The following is a 24,625-nucleotide window of genomic DNA, read 5'->3' on the forward strand; positions in this document are numbered from 1 at the left end:
GCTTCATCGTTCATAAGGGATATGGGTCTATAAGACGTGCATTCCTGCGGAGGCTTGCTTGTCTTGGGAATCGTCTCTATGGTTGCCAGGCGTTGGTCTATGGGTAATTCCCCTAAGTCCAGACTTGCCTTATACATGTTAAGGAGATGTGGCGTACGTTGGGTCTCATTTCTTTTATAAAATTCCACCGGGATACCATTTGGTCCTAGGGCCTTTCCCGTATGCAGCGCACCGATTGCTAAGGCCAGTTTATCCTGAGAGAGCTCAGCCTCAAGCACCAGGGCGGCGTGATGTGGCAGTGCAGGCATGTGAATGTCTTTCAGGAAGGCTAGGTTGTCTTCAATTGTGTTGTTGGCTGTGGGCGTGTACACCCTTTTGTAATGTAAGCCTAGTGCGTCAACTATTTGCTGGGGGTTTGAGGTTATGTTTCCAGTATCCAACCAGAGTTGGGCTATCCAGCGGCTGGATCGGTCCTTCTTGTCTAACCAGGCGAGGAGCTTGCAAGCTTTATCACCCGATTCATAAATTGTGTGCTTTGTGGCTGTGAGCTTCGCCTTCGCTGCTCACGCGCAAAAGCCTTGTATTCCTGCTGTACTAATTGTAGTCTGTGTGTTGTATCTTCGTTAGTCGCTAGTGCATGATTAGCCTCTGCCTGGGCTGCTCCTGTTCTAACATTTCTATCTGTTGTTTCTGTGACTTCTTGTGTCCAGCGACAAGAGAAATTGCATGCCTCCAGAGCACTGTTTTATATGCTTCCCACATTGTAAGCGGCGAGGACACTGAGTGTTCATTCTCGGCGAAGTAGTGCTTCGTGGCTGTACGTAGTCCGTTCTCTATCTATCTTACGATTCCTAAGATACCCTGGGTACAGTGGAAACATCCGTTGTCGAACTGTAGTGGAGGATGTGAATGTTATGAGTAGTGGCGAATGATCTGATATCCCCCTTGGTAAGTGTGGCTCTCTAGAACCCTCTCTAACCCTGCCGCTATCGCGAATATGTAGTCTATTCTAGAAAGACTATTATGTACCCCGGAGTGGTATGTATATTGTCGGTCTTGTGGGTGCTTAGTCCTTCAAACATCAATGAGACCAATTTAAGATTGGCACTGCTGAGGTCTCTAGGTGGCCATTTCTAAAAATGGGGTATGCCCAAAGTTAGTCCTAGACCTGGGTACTATCTGGTACAAAAAACAGTGGTCCTAGAACCTATTTGCAAAAAGCAATTAGTCAAAATAACAAAAGTTACATTTGATTCTTATGTTTATACTGGAGCCAGAAAGCAAATTAATTAGAAACAGGCTCATACCATCATTATTCAATAATGTAAGCATCAATTTAGCATAGAGATAAACAAACAGACACACCCAGAGTCATTTAATGTACTTAGTCAGGTTAAAGTTCTGAACATATTCAAGAATTGGCAGTTTATTAAAAAGGTTGCTCCAAGAGGGAACGTGCTAGTAGAAATAAAGGAGTGCTTCAGTGTTGGTGATTGAAAGAAGAGGGAGGAAGAAATTTCAAGGCATAGAAGAAGAGACATTCTATATTTTGGAAACAATACAGACGGTTAACATTCCCCGTCATATTCAGCCTAGCTACACATTTGTTTATGAACAGTTTGGATTAAATATACAAATAAAAATACAGAAATAAATTCCAAGTTCGCACGATAGGGGACACAGAAGTGGTAAGTCTAAGCCTTTTCAAGGGCGTCGACGTTTCGATCCGACTTAGGGCGCAAGGGCGGTTTGCTGCCTCGGCCGTGCGGATCTTCTTCAGGACAAGGGGGTTTTGGGGCAACCAGGAAAGGCTGACTGAATCGCCTAGTAGAAATAAAGTAGGGTCAGGTCTGTGGGTATGGTTGGCAAGGTGCGCATCACAATTACGCTGGGTAGAAAGTAAAAAAAGGGCTTACCCTCCGTTACTGGTGAAGAGCCTCAAAGATGCTCGTCAACCCATGTTGTGTTCAATTTTCTTAAAAACGGGATAGTCATCACAAGGGAAACCTCTGTGAATTAAAGCGATGTCAAATTTACTCAAGGGCAGAAGGGCGGGGGGGTTTGCAAGGCTGCGAAACGCAAATATCGGACATACCTGAGTGAAATCCTCAATAGTCGCGTAGAAGTTACACAAGCACCGTCACGGTCCGTGTGTTAATCACGGTTCTGTGATATGGAAATAGACATGCAGGAAACTTTAGGATGAGGGGCAGGCGGTGTTGAGGAATTACAGTGGCGCCCGGGTAGGAAAATCAATTACCTGAACCAAACGATGAAGCGTCAGCGTTCAGTCTCTCCGCAAAGGTAGAGTGTGTGCGGTTCCGGTCAGGGGTTAATAAAGTCCCAGAACCGCGGGAAAACATCAGTGAGTACGTGCGCCGATAGCCATGGTCGAAAGACTCAGGTGGCTAAGTGGCGGGTACCAGGGAGGTAGAGGAAAGCTCCAATGGTTTGTAGACATTTAAGTCCAAAGGGTAGAGGTATAACATGGGCTGTGTCAAGTATACATCAAAGTATTGAACATACATAGTGGGAACTTGAGTAATTGAAGGTCAACATGAATACTGGATGACAATATATAATTTATATGAGGCAAACATGACAGTGAAATATTATATACAGTGATACTCATTGGGCCTAGTTCAGAGTTTGAACATTAGACATACATAATAAACAATGCACTGTTAAGGTAATTTAGACAAAAAGTGAAAATGACATGTACGACCACAATGTATACGTGGACTGAATGACAGACCATATGAGACCCTCATTTAACGTGCATAATATATACAGTGATTCCATCTATAATGTGGAATGAACAATAAAAAGGGGACAATGGCAATACAAATTAGATCTTTAAAAAGCCAAAATTCGGAAACGGTACATAATGAGCAACGGGTTCACAATCCAAGCCTATGTGGGCGAGTGATATCTACAGTCAATGACCACAAAGGAGCAAGAACTTAATACTGGTTACGATTGGCATTGCTCATGGTTGTCTGTTTGTTTATCTCTATGCTAAATTGATGGTTACATTATTGAATAATGATGGTAGGAGCCTGTTTCTAATTAATTTGCTTTCTGGTTCCAGTATAAACATAAGAATCAAATGTAACTTTTGTTATATTGAGGTCTCTAGGTGATCTTCTGTCTACAAATGGATCTATTGTAGCATTAAAGTCACCCCCATTATAACTTCACCCTGTGGCAGAGATAGTAAAAATGTCCCCAGTACTAGGAGGGATGTTTGATGTAGCATTGGTGGAATATACACTGAGACTAAATTGTATGACCGGCCCTCCCATTTATACGACAGCACTGCAAATTGCCCTAGCTCATCTGTACTAGATCCAGTGAGTATCAGTGGGAAGCATATGTTGACCAGTATTCCCACCCCGTGAGCCGGTGGCGAATTCATAGTGTACTGCCATTTTATATCCCCATCTATCCAGGGCTTTAGTGGCTGTTCCCATCAGATGTGATTCCTGTATCAGTGCTATTGCAAGACCTTTGCGCTTTATGTACTGGAGGATGAGTCCTCTTTTAATCTTATCACCCAACCCGTTCACATTCCATGATAACACTGTGAAAGGAAGGGGCAGTACCCTGGGGCTCTGGTGAGGGTTTTTTGTGATGTCTGTTGGTGGATTTGTGTCCGCCATTAGTGATTGTGACCATGTCGGGGTGTAGAACTTGTTGTTTATTCCACCATATTTTGTTGCTATGTATGCCTAATAAACTTAACCAAAAGAAACATAAAACCAAGAACTTTCCCTTCTTCCCCTTCCCCCTCCCTGATTCCTTGCCCGGCAGACCCCAAACTACCCGCCTCCCCAACTGAGCAGAGTGCTTATGCCCCAGAACTAGTACTTGCGTGGGGGGGTAGGAGATTGTCTGTGATCCTTGGAGGCCCCCTCCTAATCGTGTCATCAGCAACGGCTAGCATCTTTTCTAGAGGTGTATAAGTCGCTACGTATATGTAGCCTGTCCAATGTTTCAGCCATTAGAAGTGAGGAGGTTCTCCATCGGATCAGTTCATGCTTGTGGAAAAGTCAGTCCGTAGGTTGGTTCAGAGTTATTGAATTTCTTGATTGTTAGTTAGTGTCCTTTCGCTCCCCTTTGCCTGGTGACCTTGACCTTTGTGACTTGTGGAGCCGGTGTTGCTGTTGTATTCTCGGTTTGCCGGATCTCGACATCCCTCCAGCCAGTCTGTGCCACTAGTTTTTTCCCTGTATTTCTGTGCCCTCTTGCCTTCTGTGACACTCGTTTTTCCTGTATCTCTGTGCCCTTTTTGCCTTCTGTGCCATTCGTTTTTCCCTGTATTTCTGTGCCCTCTTGCCTTCTGTGACACTTGTTTTTCCTGTATTTCTGTGCCCTTTTTGCCTTCTGTGCCACTCGTTTTTTTCCTGTATTTCTGTGCCCTCTTGCCTTCTGTGACACTCCTCTTTCCTGTATCTCTGAGCCCTTTTTGCCTTCTGTGCCACTCGTTTTTGCCCTGTATTTCTGTGCCCTCTTGCCTTCTATGACACTTGTTTTTCCTCGTTTTAGAACCTTTCTGCCTCTGTGCCACTCGTTTTCCCTCGGTTTTGTGTGCTTTTGCCGTCTGTTCCCTTCATCGTCCCTCACCGCCCCTGCCGCTGTGTCCCCTGCTGCCTGCCCCCCTAACTGCCCACTGCACATTCGCTGCCCCCGCATCCCAGCTATTCCTCCCTCCCACCTCCCCATATAGGCCGGCCGCTGCCCGGTGAGGAGAGCGACCCTTGACCCCACAAAGTAGGTCGCTCCCCCTCCGCACAGCACCGCCTGTGTGTCCCTGCCCCAGCTGCCGCTGCTGAGGAAGTACGAGTCCCTCCACTACTCGCAGGCTACCACCTGCGCCTCATCCCTGGTGGTCAGTGGTAGGCCGTAGGTTTCTTCATCTTCCGCTTTATTGTTTCATTGTATTACCTGTATGTCATTGTTGTGTCTGTGACTGCTGTTGTTCTGTCTTCCCCCGCTGCCTGTTCGTGGTCTGTGCCCTTTTCCTCCCTCTGTTCCCCTCGCTGTCCCCGTGTCTCTCAGCCCAGTTTTTCCTTCTGTACCCCTCGCTGCCCCCGTGTCTCTGCCCGGTTTTTCCTCTGTACCCCTCGCTGCCCCCGTGTCTCTCAGCCCTGTTTTTCCTTTTGTTCCCCTCGCTGCCCCATGCCTCTGCCCGTTTTTGCCTTCTGTTGCTCAGTAAATGTAAATGTACATGTACAGGAATTTATATAGCGCAAATCACCGAGTGGTTTCTAAGCGCTTGCTTAGGGAACCCGTCCTGGTATTCCCCTGTGAGATAACCCAGGCAGGGTATCCGCAAGGTGAAAGCCAGGCATCCCGCCGCGAGGGGCCGTTGTGGAGATTAAGCAAGCTATTGCCCAGAGTCGCAGAGTGTGAACCCGAGACTCGAGTAGGCACCGGAGTGAGAATTGTCGAGTCCATGGACATTTTAGGACTCAAGACCCCGCCGAGCCGGGAATTGAACCCTGGTCCCGGGCTGACCTCTGCTTCCAGGTCTGCCTCCTCTAACCAGTGAGCCACACTTCTCCACTTCTCAGTTGCCCCTGTATTCTTGTTCCCTTTTTGCCTTTTGCGCCACTCGTTTTTTCCCTGTATTTCTGTGCCCTCTTGCCTTCGGTGACACTTGTTTTCCTGTATTTCTGTGCCCTTTTTGCCTTCTGTGCCACTCGTTTTTTTCCTGTATTTCTGTGCCCTCTTGCCTTCTGTAACACTCGTTTTTCCTGTATTTCTGTGCCCATTTTGCCTTCTGTGCCACTTGTTTTCTTCCCTGTATTTCTGTGCCCTCTTGCCTTCTGTGACACTCGTTTTTCCTGTATTTCTGTGCCCTTTTTGCCTTCTGTGCCACTCGTTTTTTCCCTGTATTTCTGTGCCCTCTTGCCTTCTGTGACACTTGTTTTCCCTCATTTTTTGTGCCCTTTTGCTTTCTGTTCCCTTCATCGTCCCTCACCGCCCCCGCCGCTGTGTCCCCTGTGGCCCCACCCCCTTACTGCCCACTCGCTGCCCCGCCTCCCGCCTCCCAGCTGCTCCTCCATCCCACCTCCCCATATATGCGGGCCGCAGCGTGGCCGCGTGCAACGGGCGCGCCGCTGGCGTGCCAAAGGCGCGCCTAAGGCAAGCCCGTCTGTACCCGTACGTGCCTGGACCGCCCCCAGTGCTAGAACTCCTGGCCCCCGCACCCGCCACGACGACCGCTGCTACTATGACGCCTGCACTCTCCAAGCTCTCAACTCCGGATGGACCACCCGCCAAGAAAGACCCCAGCCACCACCGATGCATACTACTGAACAACCGCTCAGCACGCAAACACGCCGTCGAGCTCTGGGACCTGCTCAACACAACATCCCGGGACGTTGCCTTCCTAACAGAGACCTGGTTGAACAACTCCTCCACACCCGACATCTCCATAGCCATCCCAGACGGCTACAAGATCACCCACTAGTCTCGACTAGCACCGCCGACGCACTCAGCACCGCCGAACACATGCACTTCCAGATCCATACAGACCCTAACCCCACCCTCAGAGGCACCCTCATATACCAACCCCCCAGACCCCATCCCCAGTTCAGCGACTTAATCATCACGCACGCCCTGACCTTTACCGACTACATCCTCCTCAGAGACCTGAACTTTCACCTTGAGAACAACAACAACTCCACAACCCTGATCGATAACCTTGCCAACCTCGGACTGAAGCAACTCGTCATAAGGCCCACCCACTTTGCCGGCCACACGCTCAACCCTGTTTTCTCCTCAAGCTCCCACGTCTCCATCTGCCACACCACCGAACTCCTTTGGACAAACAACCGGTGCATCCACTTTGCCTTCCAGAAACCCACCACACACCACTGCACCCAACAGATCCCCCGCCGCTGCTGGAGCAAAATCACTGAAGACCAACTACATGCAAACCTCGCTCTCAGCCCACCCACCGAACCCTCCAACACCGACCACAGTCTCAGACGCTGGATCAAGGACTGCGCCAACACCCTCACCCCGCTGAAGAAACCCCCACACAGAGACACCAGCAAGAGGGCCAGCTGGTTCACCCCAGAACTCCTTGCCTCCAAGCAAGCCTGCTGGTAACTAGAGAAGGAATGGCACAGTGAACAAACACTGGACAGCTACGCAGCACACAAGGACGCCATCTGCAACCACCACCACATCATCAGGGCGGCCAAGACAACAATGCAGACAATAGCAAGGAGCTCTTTAACATCGTGAAGGAACTCTCCAACCCCAGCTCCAACACCAACGACATTCCGCCGTCGCAAGCCCTGTGCGACTCCCTTGCCACCTTCTTCCACTGCAAGATAGCAGACATCCACGACAGCTTCAACACCCAGACAGCCCCAACAGACAGCAACACAACAGACCCTCCGCACGTCACAGACCACGACCACCTGCTAGCCTGGGCCAGCGTGAGCGTCAATGACACCATCAAGACCATGTGCGTGTGAGGATGGTCAGAGACTATAGATTTTTGAAAACATCAAATGTCAAACATAAGCAAAACATAACTTAAATCATCATAGTTCATAGATCCAGTAGGTATTTTATTTTCATACATAGGTAACTGGATATTCGGTCTAATTCGCTGAGTACCCAAAGACATTGGGTTGCAAAGTTATACACACAAGCATATCCATTAATTTCATAAGTAAATTAATATTGTGCACCTGAATGAGGAACAAAACAATATATATTCACGATTCTTTCTGAGGATAGCTTGAATATTGTAAATCAACATAACATAGTATTCACATTTCAAAACGATGCGCTCGAAGTGAACAAGAAAGGAGATAGTCAGAAGGGATGGGTGTGATGGAAAAGGGTGAGGACTGGGTAAAGGTGTTGTGATCCTGTTACAATCACAGTAAAATCAAATGAAACCTTTACAGTCTAGTTTAGATCCTAAGTTCCATGAAGCTCTTAAACATAGGATCAGTATCGTTCCATATTTTACTCCTATATTCAGAGCGGTGGCATGGTCTAGTCGTCGACGTTTCGACCCCTGGTTTAAGGGTTTGTTAGAAACCTCATGCTGGGGTCTTCATCAGGACAAGAGGAACAGGAGCGCTTTACGTAAGGCCATCCAGTGGCTCTTAGGTAGGAATCATCAATGGTTCATGTAAGGAGATGTACTGGGTCGGTGAGGCTTTCAAATCCATTTCATCTTGTAATCCACTGGTAAGTTGCGTGCAGACAGTATCCAGGAGGGTGCGTTAAGCGTCACACTCTCTGTTTGTATCTCATCTCTTGGGAGGCGTGCATGAATCTGTCACCGCCGGCTGCAGGAAACAGTCAGACCCATTCCCGCACCACATCTTCAACAAAACAAGCAGCTCCATCGCACCCCACCTGCACAACGTCATCAATCTCTCCCTTGAGACCGCAACCTTCTCAGAGAGCTGGAAACACGCCGAGATCAACGAACTACTCAAAAAACTTCTGGCCCATCTCTCAGCTCCCCTTCCCGGACAAGGTCATCGAGAAAATCGTCAACAGACAGCTAATCCGATACCTCGAAGAAAATAGAATCCTGGACCCTTCCCAGTCAGGCTCATCAAACGACTGCAACGCAGGCCTCCAGGTCAGCCGTTATGGTCCACGCAAATCCCGTCTGCATTTATGAGGCCTTTTACTTGCCCAGCGTGCCTTATTTGTGTTGCCTTATCATGGACTTATACTGTTTCTGGTCTGTAGGGAGGAGTATTCCTTATGTTTGTGGGTGGTGAGTCCTGGGCTGTGAGTGACAACACAGTTGTAGCGCTGCTAGTCCTCGGCAGATATTTACTGTAGGCTGTCCATCGACTATCCTCACTGAACCTATGAAGGGGATTTGTCCCAGCCGTCTTTCAATGTATCCTCCTGGCCCACTCTCGTGGTGCTGGACTTGGCCGTTGCCACCGGACGTGGGAACAAACACACACAATAGCAACGTTTTTGGGACCTCAAAGAGTGTGGCCGTTAATGCTTGGACTCGCCGTGCCCCCAATCCGTTTCTCAGCTTCCGCACTGTGCACGCTTTCAATGTCGGTTGGGCCTCTTCTGATGCTCCAGTCCACCGCTGCTTGCCTCACCAGGCTCCAAGGCGCTGTATTAGCGTGTGCTTCAGATACCCTCAGGATCTTCCAGGCGGGGCATCCTCTGTGACCCAGTCTAGTCGACTTTCATGCGCCACAGCGTCTGGTGCCACTGATTTCGTTGCGGCCATAGGCACACGCTAGACCCTGGCTTTAACTCAGCCTGCAGGCCTCAATTCTTTGCTGCACGTAACTCGGCAGCTGATTGCTCTATGGAGCTCGGGATCGTCGCGATCTGTTCTGCAGATGCTCCGTGTTTAGTTTTGTCTCGTTTTGGCCGTGTAGCTGCAGGATAAATGTGTGGATTGACGAGGAAGAGTCTCTCAATCACAGAGCTCTCCAAGGCTGCGGCCATCTTGTTTGGCTACTAGCCACATCCCCGTTTATTTGCATTTTGCATATTTTATATGAATTGACCTTGCTTTGTGTGTTCTGTACTGACTTCTTGACTTTTAAATACTTTTTTTTGATTTATACTTTGAACCGTGTCTTGTGCGGATTTTCCAACGTGTATTCTCTGAGTTTACATGATTTATGTTGAGGGCATTCATCTTTAAGACTCACATATAGCCAATCCATTGATTAAATCTTTTAACGCAAAGAAGCGCTGCTACCTTTCACAAGAAGAAAAAACTTGACATTGAGCAGCGTAGAAGATACCAGTCTGTAGAGGAGTCTGCCAGAGCTGCATTTTGGCCCCCACCCTGTTTTCTTTATATGTCAATGGGGTGGTGAGATTTCTTCAGGAAGTCTCGGCAGACGCGCCAATACTGGCGGACGACAAAGTCACAACCCTCTTCTTTGCAGATGACACCCTGCTGGTCTCAAAAACTCCATCTGGGTTGCAAAAATTGCTAAATAGATATCAAGTATTGTGTGACTCCCTGGGTTTAGTTATAAATAACACTAAAACAAAATGTATGGTTTTTAATCCTCATAAGTATTTTCAAAATAATTTAATTTTCTGGAGAGAGTAAGCAATTTTATTATTGGGCATCCGGCTTTCTGACAAAGTGCATTGGAAGCCTCACTAGCCAAGATGCTCATGAACCACAAGCGTGTATTTGGGGCATTAAGTAAAGAACACCAGTCCTTGTACAGCAGGCCGGTTGCTCCAGCTCTCACAATTTACGAAGCCAAAGCAGTTAGCTCTGCACTGTACGGGGCGAAGCTATGGGGCTTTGATAACATCGAGGATATCTGCAGATCCGAGCACAAGTTCTTGAGGGATCTGGTGATGCCCCCTTGTAACACCCCACTAACCTCCTTAATGTTTGACAGGGGTAGAGGGCCACTCAGGGATATTGCTAAGTTGCGCCCATTGCTTTTTGCGTAATGCGCACCCCTGAGATTGCAAATTATGCCGCTGCCCTGACTGAGGTGATTAATCTAGATGTGGGGCACAGGGGCAAGTGGATATCCAATGTTAGAAATGTGCTGACACAGCTGAGTCTTTCGGAATCATGGGACACTCAAGTCCCACCCAACAAGGTAGAGCTCAAGTATATTTATTGGAACTGGGTTGATTGTAACGAGCTCAGCAAACCAAACTTGGGGAGATTGACAGATGAGGTTTTCAGTCACAAGCAGTCCAGAGGCTCAGAGCCTTACCTGGATATTATCCAGGTCCCATGTGATAGGCTGCTATACACCCAATTTAGGTTAGGCACACTCCCAGTTCATGCAACAATATCTAAATGGCGCTCGCACAAACATCAAAATGAAGCCCATTTAACAAGTGCCTGTGCACACATAAAATCATAACATATAATATAATATGTACAAATCATGACCATATGAACAAAACAAAGAAATTCGCCACGTTTTTTTCTTTTTTTGTTGGTTTAATGCTAGTTTGCATGGACATCAGCCGACACGTGTTTCATCAGCAATTTAGAACATGCTTGTTCTAAATTGGCTTGGTAATTTTAGTGTGCTTTTTTACTTTACCATGCTTTGTACTCTTTGAACTTAACACACATTTCTCTGTGGAACTGCCTGCAGATTCTGCAACTGTTACAAGGGGCTGAACAGCTTTTCTCTTAGAACTCCACTGAAACCTAACAAGGGTATGTTTATTAAGCTGGTAAAGGTGCCCTTTCAAACACTAATAATCCACTTTCTGACATCCCCCTTATATGTGCATAGCTGTTTATATGTCCCTGTTCAGGCCAATAACCACACTTATCGCAAGGCTATACATTCATTACATAATTTTGAACAGTAAGTACTCTATGTTCCAGTAATGAGAAAACATATTTGGTTGGGCACGTTGTTGAGTTTCTGTTCACGCAGCTTGAAAATATTTGAAAGCCCCACGTCATTGCTTTAAAATCTTTTGGTATTAGTGTGGCAGCCTAAACACAACCTGCAATTAGAACAGTACTTTGACAGTCTAATGTTAATTATGTTTGCAGGGTCAATGGAACCAAGATTTCACTTGGGGGTTCCTTAGTCCGGGATATCATATTAAACTGCGTATTGCTCAGTAGTTTCCCGAGCTTTCCCCATCTCTATTTAAGAACATTCTCGCTAAGAATGAAATCCTACCCAAGGCCAAATACAACAAGCTACTTAGAATTTAGAGGGGGAGGAATGTTCCCTGTTCCTTGTCCTGACACTGCTATGTCCTCTCGCTCGCAGACACAGGGCTCATCACTACTCTAGAGGCACTGCCCACCATCAGAAGCATTGACTATGCCCCACGAGGACTCGAATCAACACTACATTACCTCCCAGAACACTGCCCTAGTCTCTTCCTCCAACCACATCCCTCTCTCCCATAACACCCAACCCCTGTCACCAGCTTACCTGGTCCGCACAGACGACTGTAGTGGTTCCAGCAGGCAGAAGGCACTGTCGACCGACCTCCCGAAATGTTGACAGCCCAATAGCGCATTGAGCTCTGCAGGGCGCTGAAGATTAGGCCAGCGGAAGAGTTTGCAGAGTAGCCACTGGGGCGCTGCGGGCAAGCCGCCCACTCATAGTTCGGCCAAGCGAGGGAACAGTGGAACACATCCCCCCATCCATGGGCGTCCGCAGAAATGTTTTCAGGGGGGGGAGGCAAAATGTTTACTTCATCACTCGCCTTCCATGGGGGGGCAACATTTTAACTTCATCACTCACCTTCAAGGCAAGTTAAAGGCAGAAGGCCCATTGTCATTCTTTATGTGATGATCAGCAGCAGACAGAATGACAATGGGCCGGTCCACAGTCTGCTCGAGGTCAGGGAGGGGCTGCTGCAGCCTCCAGAGTTCAAAGAGAAGTGCGAGAGGCCCCAAGTGAGAGATCATTTAAACTCCTGGGGCTTCTCGCAGGGGAACATCCTGCTGTAATCGTGAAAATTACGGGTCAAAGGAGTCCGTAAAAGGAATGGGACCAGCGATCCAGGGGGGGCAAGCTCTCTCCTTGCCCTCCCCTGCGGACGCCCATGCCCCCATCATAGCTCCTTTGGATTCCACGGCCTCCAGGAGCACCTTGAGGGTCTGAAAGCACTTGAGAAGTGAGTAGGTGACTTCTGTCAGTTTGGGGTCAGGCGGAATAGGGGACCTTGAGGATCCTATGGCGGGAGACTGGGAAAGGCTGGGGTGCGGGAGCTCGAGGGAAAGTTGTCCTGGAAGAGGCAGCAGGGTACTGTCCTGTCCGAGTCCTCCATGCTCTTTGCTGCGCCTCCGTCCAGCCCCCTCGGAGATCACAGATGTTTCTCCATTGTCAGTTTAAGAGGTGTCCCCTGTCCAACCCCGAGGAGTCTCTGTGGGGTTCCATGATGCCCTCAGGAGATCCTGGCAGTACCTGCATTCTGCCCTACATCGGTCCTCTTGAGCAGCTGGGCCGTGTGTTCTCCATCCTAGTGGCCATGCAAGGGCTGCTCTCTGCTGAGGGTCACCGAGCAGTGAGGGGCTACGCTGGGAAGAGGCACAAGGTAGTCAAAGGGGGGAGGAAGGTCACTCAAAGGGCAGGGAGGAAGACAAGAGGGGGTCGAAGAGGAAGCTGGGAGAGTAGGGGAGAGAGCTGTGATGGAGGAAGAGTGGGGGGGCCACAGCGGGTCACGTGGGAGAATCTGAGTTTGGGCTGAAGCGCCGAAGGTAGGGAAAGCGAAAGCACACCATGCGCATGTGCACTTGCTGGAGGCGGCTGGTGCGTGTGTGTTTGTAGGCGCAGGACACGTAGAACTTGCCGAAGCAGGAGGGAGTTCAGCAGGTGAGAGTGGGCCGAGTTGGACCAGGGGCTCATGCCAATGTGTTTAGCTGCCATGGGGCTGCCCCCAGGGCAGCCAGCTATGGGGATGGCCGGCCCGCTTTGGATTACACTCGGGCAAGACTATCTGTGAGGTTTTTTTCTCCTCGCTTTCCCCTTCAGCCAGGGTTTCCCGACAGCCGGGATCACAGATCCTTTATCCTGTCCCTGGGGAGGGAGGGGGATACCCATACCAGAAACCCAATAAAGGATAATAATCTAAATTTTAATATTTTTAAAACATTCATAAACAGCCTGCACCGCCTTCCTCCTTGTACGTATGCTCACAAACAGCAAATTATCTATGTTTTACTGCTGCGAGGAGGTAGTCAGAGTGCTTTGAGACATATTTTAGGATCTCTGAGAGAGGCATGAATAGTTAAGGGATGCTGTGGTGCCATTACAGTCTTACTTCATTCTTTGAAGTTAGTAGTGGGACTTATGTGTGGTGAATGTAAAGATTTATCTAGTGTGCACTGTAATGATTTTCAGTGACAGTTTGGACCAGGTAGCCTTTGAATGGTGAAATATTTTTTCTGTGTGGGCTTGTAACACTGTGGTGGGTTACCGTTGATGCCAGTTAACAATCACGGGTATTCTGGAGGGTGAGATGCCGTCTCAAGTTGGCTAGCAGGGAATGAATGGTCAGGTCTACTGAGCAGATGCAGACAATGCTTCCTTCTCATGTCTATAAAGACCTTTAACACATGGATGGAAAAATCAGCAGAGACTGTAGTGCAGGGGGTCCTGTGATCCATCAACACTTTCCTGCATACTGAAAAGCAACTCCTTTAAAGGCTTCTCTTGTAGAGGTCCACTTAAGAACTGTATTCCCGTTCGCGAGGCGCTACTAGCGGGTGTAGCGCGGCATGTAGTATGGTGGAGCGCGCATAAGGCTCGCACCTGTTTGAATGTACATATTGAAATGGCGCACTGCTGTACCTCATAAGGGCACTCCACTGTTGTTTTAGAGAAAGCACGCCCAGTATCTCTTGCCATGCTCGCGTTTAGGGAGACGAGTACGCGTGCACTGCCTGGGAGCGGCTGGTGCATGTATGTGTTTGTTGGGGCAGTTACGTCATGCAGCTCGCTTACGTGGACGGAAGGGGAACAGGAGATGTGCACGGCGTCGCGCATACACATTTCCAGTCTGGCCTGCGCGTGCCCATCTCCTGTCTCTCTTGGGAGGCAATAGATCTCGCTGGCGACAGCGCTTTCGCGCTGCGTCGCCGGGCAAAACCTAAAAACTTGACATTGAGTGATAAGGCAGCGGAGAAAAGCACAATAACACAAGTCTACAGCCTCAAGACTGGCTCAGATATGGAACAAATTGAATCATTGTACTTCAGAAGCAATACTTAGCATACAACGTATGCTTCAAGATGAAAAAAATCTATAGAGTGAGTTTACTGACAGTGACCATACTGACAGTGACCAGTCAGCAACATAGCTTTGCAAAATAGTGGCACAGTCTTTACAGTGATGTGATTGAATCTCATAGGCAGTACAAATATACCAAACAGTGGATAGGGAGAGCTAAATCTGGGCAACGGTGGCTGGATGGAAAGTCTTACAATTGGTGACTGCGCCACTCAAGGGCATCTCCTCCACTAATTCAGAGGAGCGTTGCCCCACTGCTCTCAGAGTAGTGGAAAAAGGAAGAATAAAATTATAACATTGTTATTATCATTTTCTTTTTCGTAGCTGGGGGTTGTGTTAGGACGGGGCAGGGCTGGTGTCACAGGGGGAGGGGTGGTGGGCACTCTCCAAAGTGGGCATGATGGTTTGGCCGGCCGTCTTGGACCGGTCAAACAGTCATGGGCGCTCTGCATGTTCTCCACCGAGCTGTAAGACACAGCCCGGGTGGAGAACATGCGCAGGCTCTGAGTCCCCCTCTGAGCGCCGAACCACAGTGCTCAGATCAATCACAACGATGCATTGCAACATTGTGATTGGCTAGCGGGAGCCTGTGTGCTTTCTGCTTCCGGGGCTCGCTAGGATGAGAAGCAACAACAGAGGAGAGGCGGCGGCTGTGAAGAGGGAGGTTCTTTTGTTTGTTTGTTTTTTCTTTCTACCCCGCCTCACCAGCCCCATTCCTTGCCAGCCGCCAGTGGTGCCACTGACTCATCTAAGGTAGCTCTCATTAGAAATTTCTGTGCCAGGAGAAATCATGAAATTATTTTTGGAGTTCTAGTATGAAAAACGAGCACAAACATATAAAAGTACACAAAGTCAGTGGGGGTCACACTAAACAGAAAAATGGATGACCAGAGGATTCGCCTATGTAATACAATGCTGTGTACTCGAGTACACTGTTATGGTGGTTGACCTTAATGATTAGTTGATATTCTGTTAAACTTTTGACTATTAAGCTTGTCTCAGTTATATGCCGTGTCATGAGAATTTGTATTAATCTTTCTCTCCCATCTAAATGTTTCCTCCCCCTCAAACAGCTCTAATTTTTTGTTGTATTCACAAATATGAACATTTCCCACCATCGTTATGAAAGAAGTACTTTAACATCGTGATTGAATGTAATATACTGTGAATCATTGTATTTGACGGACACATGACTTTTATTGTTGACACTCTAAAACTTTGACCTTTAGAAATGAACACACCTTTACTGCAGTAGAACTATTTTTTTTGAATAAATAAAACAAAAAAGTACAAAGAATAAAATGCTTTTTTTCTGTCACAGGTGTAGAGAAGTCCAATGTTGCCTTCCGTGGTTGTGCGAGTCCAGACCTTTGTAGCAGGGGTGTTACCAGGACATCTGAGAACAACGTATTCACAGAGACCCAGATCATATGCAAGGATGGCGGACTCTGTCGAGAGCACAACCTCTTCCTCGTGGCCCTCACACTGCTCCTGCTGAAGCTCCTACCCTAGCCTGATATGACCAAAGACCCATCCTGCCTCACCACATTTGAAGTTCCACATGCTTTCAGATAGCTGCACTTTTGTCCTAGACCTCACAGATGTTCATCCACCCAACTGTAGTTCTAATAAAGCTGTTTTTGTTCTTTCACTCCTCATTATAACCTCTGAGGACTGCCTTCAATACTGCTTTTGTTTAATTCGTTGAATGGAATCTCATTGCAGTGTACTCTAATGGCACGCCTAGTAATGTGAGATGTGCCACAAAACAAAGGCATCCTGTTACGACTTCGCATTCCTTCTTGAGGAGCTGAACATATGGTCCTTGTGGACCCGTGGAGAGCAAGACCCTGAGATGAGGCTAATCCTTGTCTTACTCATTCACCCTAACCATCCATGTCCTTGGAAAAGTGGCAGGGATTCCTGCAGGATTGCTAAATCATATAGGGTAGCTGGTGGTGACTTCAAAGCTCATGTTCATTGGCTATGGAATGAGGCATTGTCGAAGAGAACAATCTCTCTCTATTGTTCCCACTCCCGTCCAGTTACCCTCAGCGCCCATGTGCAATTGGAGAGCAGACCATTTTTGTTTTAGAGCATTTGCATAGTTGGGGAGAGGGGGTGCAGGCCAGGGTGCATGTCAATCTGGCTTTTTTACCGGAAAAAGGCTAGATAGACCACATGACTGGAAAAAGCCATTGTGTTCAACAAAAGGGGAATGGGGCAAGGCACAACGAGAATTCTCCCTGTGTGCCAGGTTTGGCGAATTTACCGTTCGTGCAGGAGAGCGGAAGGTCCAGTCCTGGTGTTCGCCAGAAGTACCAAATACAAGAGGGGTACCAGGCTGTTCCTAAAGGAGTGCTAGTTTGGTCGGAGTCAGGTTAGGGATGCTGTAGGGCAACGTGGGGTACCTACAAACGGTCATCCATTTTGTTGGATGTAATGGCCTCACACACCCTTGCGAGTGTCATGCTTCATCATCGGCAATGCTCCTCGTTGGGTCAGCGGTGCAATACCCAACGGCCAACACCTCAAAGAGGGGCTCTTTGGTGGAGATCTTTTTCCAACTGCCGTATGGGTGAAGTGCGGGTGTAGGGCCAGGAGAGTGTAGACGTGGAAGTAGTTTAAAATGGGGGCAAGGGTACCAGGATCAATTTTATTCTGGAGGTTCCTTGGCTCCAATTAAAATTAGAACAAGGACTAGACTTGTAGGGAAATAATGTACCCTAGTACAAGGCTAACCTGGTAAGTGACTGGGTCGACATGTTTCTCGCCTGTTTGTCAATTTGACTGGCGATTCATCAGGACCAGTTTCTAACTATGTTCTTTAAAAGACAACTATCTACAGTATGGCTGTCCACTATTTTGCATTGTCAAAATAAGGGGAAGTCGTGTACCTGTGTTGCGCTCTGTGTTCCTATCAGGTAATGGTATGCTACAACAACAGTACCCGGCGGGTAGAACAGCGGGTGAACCTCATAGTGGACAGGTTTCGTTATCCCGCGTCTTCTTGGTCAGACCTACCCCTCACCGCCGAGGGGTAGGTCTTACCAAGGGTCCTAATTGCACAGGAGGGAACGCCGCAGCACATGCGGACGTTCCCTCCTACTCAGGGCTCGCTGACGGACGCAAGTCCGTCCGCGATCGTAATGTGCCCCTTAGTGTTTGAAGCCTACATTGTGGGTATTACAGAACAGTTTTCAAATATATTGGTAAAAAACAAATCTGCAGGTTCTCCAGGCAGTTTTGGGGAGGCACTAACAGACAAGACAAGACTTGTACACCTCTGAGATATTGAGAGGGGGATCCCAAGCTACTTCCATCTTTTCATCTTTCCTGCTTCTGTCTTCCCGTATATCACTCCTTACCCAATTTGCCTTCCTTCTATATTTCATTTTTTGTTTCTATGATTCTTTTCTTCATTCTTTATTTTTTTCCATAGGTGTGTCCACGTTTCCGTCTTTCAATATTTTGCAATCTGAACTTTTGTCCGTCTTCTTTGCTTCTTATTGGCTCTCCATCTTTCTTTTTTTTCTATCTTTCTTTCCTATCTTCCTTTCCTTCTTTTGCATATCCCTTCTTTTCTTTTCCCCTTGTTTTACCTGATTTTCCACCTTCACCTCATTCTTTCTTTATTTCATTGCCTTCTGCACTTTCTCTGCTGTTTTCTTTCCATTTTCTTTTTTCCACTGTTTCATGTTTCTTTCCTTGGTTCATCCTTATGGGGAAAGCATTGCTTTGAGAATCCATATGATAGCTCATTTGCTATTATTTTGCTTAACATATTGTACCCGTGCATACATATCCTGTTTCGTTCTCTCGCTCTTCTGACATGTCAGTCTCAGTCTTGTGCTTGACTCTGATAATCGAGAATTCTCAATTGGCTAGCTCAGTTTCTGGAACTTTTAATTTCTTGTATCTCTTTCAAGTTCCTTTTGCACTGTTCTCTTAGCAAAGCTGTGCACCTGTTGATCTAAGTTTATTTTTTATTTACATGTACTCATATTTGGAGCACTGCAAGATGAATGCGTATACAAATCATACAAACTGATGAATGGTTAATTCAGATGCTCAATGTTATAAAGAGGGACATTCAGAGGCATTCAGACACTTTGCATAGCAATATTGTGTATTTGCTTGTTATGCCGAATAAGCATGGGTAGACTTCAATCGCCATGTGAGTATTTTTGTCTTATCTCTGACAATCTGGTGCTAACCACCTACACTCTGCTGAGCTGGGACGAGAGCTAGACTGGACTCCACACAGCAAACTCAGGCACCAAATGTAAGGGAAATACTTCTCAAGGGGAACTGAAGTGAAGTGAAATGAGAATACTGTGCATGCTTATTTTTGTGCTTAAGGGACACTAAAAAATGTGAAGTGGTGTCTCGATAGAGGGTAATATTGTGAGAGCCCCAGCCAGAACTCCCGGAAATGGGGCCGTCTTGGCAGCATGGCATGTACCAGGGATACCAGTCAGTCAAATAATATTTATTTCGGTCATAGACCATAAACGATACATACATACAATCAATAACAATATTAGTGTTTACAAGTTCTTAAGAATAGGGACACAATCCAGTTATCATTCAATATACGACAATGTTAAAAAAAGTGAAGTGGTGTCTCGATAGAGGGTAATATTGTGAGAGCCCCAGCCAGAACTCCCGGAAATGGGGCCGTCTTGGCAGCATGGCATGTACCAGGGATACCAGTCAGTCAAATAATATTTATTTCGGTCATAGACCATAAACGATACATACATACAATCAATATCAATATTAGTGTTTACAAGTTCTTAAGAATAGGGACACAATCCAGTTATCATTCAATATACGACAATGTTAAAAAAAGTTTTTTTTTAAAAAATTGTTAAAAGGGCACAGGTTTACAGTTCTGGGTCATTATCTAGGAGGCAAACACCTTATAAACATTTTATAAAAAAGATCTTTGCATGCGCCACATAGCATCAATGAAGCGCGAAACAGAGAATCCAATAGGGGTAGGGGTGTTACACTTCAGTATTCTGAGGGCCTCATTATGGTATCTTAACCCCAAATTTCTGCAAAGTTGGACAAGCCAACTCTGCCGTATAGATTTATACTTAGGGCAGAAGAAGAAAACATGGGACTCAGTCTCTTCCTTGGCCCCACAAGCCGGGCATTCTACTGACTTATTAGATGACCATTTATAGGAAAAGACCCTGAGCGGTAGTGTGCCATGTCTGAATTACAAGTAGAGTTTTCTCTCTGCACTAGGTGAAACCACATCTAGGAAAGGCTCAACTTTATATTCGTCTTTTATATTAAAAAACTGAAGTGTAAGTGGGCCCAACCCAGAATTACTAAGGGTATCTGTGATTCTATTCATGTGATACAATTTAACCAAGTTAGCGCGCGACAACTCAGCACAGGATTAGACCAGAAACTTGGCAAACCCATCCTCGTACTTTCTATTCCTATAAAAGCAAACGAGGGCAATTTTTCAGTCCCCGGAGGCCCAATGACTCCTCAGTTTCAGATCTAAAATGCATCAGATCAGGGGTTACCCAAAGTCTGCGCCAATAGGTTAATGGCCAAAGGGCCACTTCTTCATCTATTGATCTAATACCCAGATCCATTCTCAGGGGGATAAGAGGGGTACTAGTTGGAAGAGCCAGTAGCGATCTTAAAAAATAGATTTTCAGTTTTGCTGATACCTTCTACCGGACGGTGACCCCACAATTCCGCCCCATATAAAATTGCTCCCCGTGCTTGTGCTTTATAAATTTCTATAATGGAAGCAACTGGCTTAGAGGTAGATTCCCTGTGGAGTTTTAAAATACCACCTGTGGTCTGGGCAAGTCTAAGTTTAGCCTTAGCAAGTTGTGGGCCCCACTCCATTCTATCGGTGAGGATAACACCCAAGTATTCAAATACGGTTACCCTGTCCAAAACGATGCCATTCAGAGAGGCATTGGCACATCTGGTCTTAGGTGGATTACAGACCATAAACTTTTGTGTTGATCTCCAACCCTCTTTTATGGCAAAAGTTGGCAAAGCTGTCTAGGGCATGTTGGATTCCCATTGGGGATTTTGACAATAGGAGAGTATTGTCCGCAAACATTAATGCCACCACCTGTTCGTTTTTTAGTTTTGGGGCATCGATGTCTTTGACCCCCTTAAGGTGGGCAATCAATGCATTGACGAAAAGACATAATAGGATGGGTGCCATCACACACCCCTGTAAGGGCTCTGATAGTCGTGGAATGTTCCATGGAGAATGAGGATTGCAGTACTATTCTTTGGATAATTTCTGGATGTCTAAAATGAATGATCACACAATCCCCACAAATGGACTTTTGTGTGGGGCCCACCCGAGCAACCCTCCTTACCATCAAAATCTCACCTGCCTTATCATATGGGAATTGCTTATTTTTAGCCAGCCAGAACAGAATCTTATTACGTAGTTCGAGCTGCGATTCGTTATACTCTTTCTTGAGTTACGGTATTCCTGCCAGAATGATTACATAAGGGACTGCCTCAGGGGGAGATTAATTATAGGAAGACAGGGTTGTTGAGTTGTACGGACACCTCCCCCTGCGTTCCCTACAGCAGATGGCAGGACACTTGTAGCATTAACAGTTACATTTCTGCCTATTGGTGGGTTGCAAATAGGGGGCACCCTCACAATAAGGGAATTATTCTCCTGCAAAATTTGAGATGGCAATTGAACGGGCCCTTGTCCACAGGCTGGGGTCCCTCCAAGGACAATTGCATTGCAAACTTCAAGATTTGAAGAAACTCGATCTTGTGGCAATTTACTAACTTTAGGTGGCTGGGGAGCCCGACTGGAAGTAATTCATGTGTAATAGAAAGCCCATTACTATGTAGGAGAGATGTAGCATTAACAATGTGTGAGAAGTTGGCCTGGTAGGGGATGTTTCCAATTCTGGAACCACCTACTACCTGACCAAACAATCCCCTTATGGTGTCTGGTTGTAAGTCAACCTTATTAGACAAGCTATCCTAGGGGTAGCATGGACTAAGCAGCCTAAAGGCTTAACTTAAGAGGTCGTGTTAAGCGAGCTGTTTTACCACATACAATCCTGTAATACCAAATGAAAGGACACCACACAAGTATATATTATAAAAATATATGTGTTTATTACTAAAAACAATCCCCAGTATTCTTTATGAATAAAGGGGCACAAGCGTTAAATCAAAAGCACTGTTTAAACATACAAAGTTGCACAATTATGGATGAGGGCAGGGGGCCACTCAAACCATATACTAAACAAGTGGTATAAGAGATGCCACTCGAGCAGTGGTTAGGCCTAGGGCCTAGGGAATCGCTGGGAGCAGTCAGGACAAGCAATGCTGAAGTCGGGAATGGCCCTCGGGATTCGGGAGATGTGCGGAAAGCGCACGCATGCACCAATGTTAACCAATGGTGCGTAAAAGTCAAATAGTTAAAGTTTAAGGACACTTCCGCTGAACCTAGAGGAACAAAACTTAACACACAGACCCTAGAGGTGTGCACCAGTGTGGGAACACCGGCGGAGCAAAGTTACCTCACCCACAGGAAGTGGGTGCACAGGGTCGAAGTGGCGTCGGGTTTTGACACGCAGGCTCTTGGTGCTTGGAGCTGAAAGGGCTGCAGGCAGGGTGAAGACGAAGTGTCCGGTGGAGTCCAAGGGTGGACTCAAGTTGTAGAGTACCTGAAAGCAGAGGGGACAGAGTCTGGGTCACTCAGCAGTGACCAGGGTGGAACCAGGACGGAACCAGGCAATGTTGGGCGCAATCAGGTGGTCGTCGAGGAGCTTCTCTCCGCTGTCACGTGGGCTCTGGGGCATCTGCGACGTCCAGGAGCAGGTCACGATCTGTCCCACGCAGGCTCTCACCGTCGGTGCAGTCGGCTTCAGGTTTGGAGCAAACAAGCCTTGGTAAGAGCAATCCACGCAGGATCGGAAGATTGCTTCTCACTCGGACCAGGAAGGTCAGAGTCGGGGCTCCTTTTCAGGGGAGCTGGTGTGGATCTGGAGCAACCAGATTCACGAGTCTTCTTCGGTAGTTCGTCGGCACAGGGACCACAAGCCAGCTGGCAAGTGACCGGGCCAACGCGTTGAGCCAAATCGTGCCAAAGGGCCCCACGCAGCACTCGTCGAGTGTGGAGGGCTGAACTTCGGCTCAGGAGTAGCTCAGGGTGGGGGCTTCTCAAACCCCGGTGTACAGCTTCGAGGGTCACTCGTGGGCTGCACGGTCAGCGTCTCGTGGTCACTTCAAGATGGCGTGCCCCATGCTTCCGGTCGCCTCCACGGGTCTCAGCTTTGCATGGACTGTGGATCGGGCTGTTAGAAGCTGGGCAGGCTTGATCTCGTCGATCTCAGTCGCTCGAGTTCCGGCGGGAACTGCAACTAAGTAGACGTCGAGGGCTGGATGGTGCCTGCTGCTGCAGGGTGGTCACTCCTTGACCACAAGGGAGATTCTTCGGGCTTCCACGTTGAGATGGAGGGCGAAGGGTCCAGAATATCGTTTCAAATGTTTCTTCCAGGAAATCTGATGTGCATTGGCACTGCTCCCACTCTTATTCGAATCTGGTGGGCGTGATTACCTGCTAGGTCCCCTCCTATGGGTGGGACCCAGGAAGTGGGTGGATACACCCCCTTCCTTTGATCCAGGCCGCCCTGGCACGAGGGCTGGAGTGCCCCAGAACCGGTTTGGCCGGATTATGCAAGGGGCAGCCTTGTGCGCCCCAGGCAGTGTCTGGTTTCTTTCAAACCTCCCTGCTACAATACACTATCTCCTGTCTGGAGGGCGGTGACACCCTCCTGTGACAGGAAACCCTTTGTCCAGGACCCCCTTGACTGGGTTTCGGTCAGCTCCAGGGGTCCAGACATTTGTCTGTGGCAGAGGCATCCATTTTGTGGATCTTAAGGCCTTTGGAGAAATCAACCGCATTAAAGTGAAGTAACATGTCTTACCCCTCTAGAGGGGTGGAATGCCATCCCCGTCGCCAGAACTGGCGAGGGGATGGTATTCCAAAGCGTATGACACCTTACACGACATGTTTTGATAAAGCCAAACCAGAGTTGCTAAATAACCGCGAGGATTATAAGGCACTTAATAGTATATGGTATGGCATTATCCTGAAACAGCTTAGGGATTTGTTCCCGACGGCTGCAGACAGGCTCAGCTCATGCTAGAGCTCCATCTCACATAAAAACCATGCACCCAGCCTCCAGGATTGGTGAGGCCTGTCTATAGGAGTGGCTCACAGGTTTACATGTGTCCAGATATAGGTTTAGACATAGGTATACTATATCTAAGCAAGGGGTGTGTACACCACCTTACCCCAGCTGAGTGATCAGCCAGTTGTGTCAATTTAAGAACCAGCCAGGGGTGGCAAAAGATATGCTGCAGCCCCTGGTAGGCCTTAGTGGCTCCTGTGCCCTGTGCACCTATAGTGCATTCTACAGGGGCTGACAAGGAGTCCATTTCCAATTGGTATGTGCCTATAGCACATGTGTCATTAATTTAGTGAGAGAACAGCAGGCTGGGGGTCTGATCAGCAGGCCCACAGCCTCAGTAGTCGAAAACCAGTGAAGCAAAAAGCAAAAATTTGGGGTGACCATAGGATAGCAGACCCTACTCTCCTACACAACCCCCCCCCCAAACGCAGGGACATTAAACTAACCTTGACCAGATAAGTCTTCATGTTCTAAGTGGAAGTACCTGGAGAGACCATCTGCATTACCATGGTCAGTCCCTGGGCGGTGCTCCACTGTAAAGTCCATCCCCTGTAGGGAAATGGACCACCTGAGCAGTTTGGGATTTTCACCCTTCATCTGATTAAGCCATAAGAGGGGCTTATGGTCTGTTTGCACCAGGAAGTGAGTTCCAAACAA

The 24,625-nt window shown here is 47.6% G+C and overlaps 1 protein-coding gene across 1 annotated transcript in view; it reads left to right on the forward strand.

Annotated features, from left to right (window-relative positions):
• Nucleotides 1–16,396, forward strand: part of LOC144770779 (phospholipase A2 inhibitor gamma subunit B-like) — an 892,650-nt gene extending 876,254 nt beyond the window's left edge. The window contains exon 6 of the mRNA XM_078655535.1: nt 16,060–16,396. Within this exon, the coding sequence (XP_078511661.1) occupies nt 16,060–16,250 (191 nt within the window). The 3' untranslated portion in view covers nt 16,251–16,396. The remainder of the gene's footprint in view (nt 1–16,059) is intronic.
• Nucleotides 16,397–24,625: the final 8,229 nt, after the last annotated feature.

The sequence above is a fragment of the Lissotriton helveticus genome, chromosome 7 (genome assembly GCF_964261635.1).
Source record: "Lissotriton helveticus chromosome 7, aLisHel1.1, whole genome shotgun sequence".
In the NCBI taxonomy this organism is placed as follows: domain Eukaryota; kingdom Metazoa; phylum Chordata; class Amphibia; order Caudata; family Salamandridae; genus Lissotriton; species Lissotriton helveticus.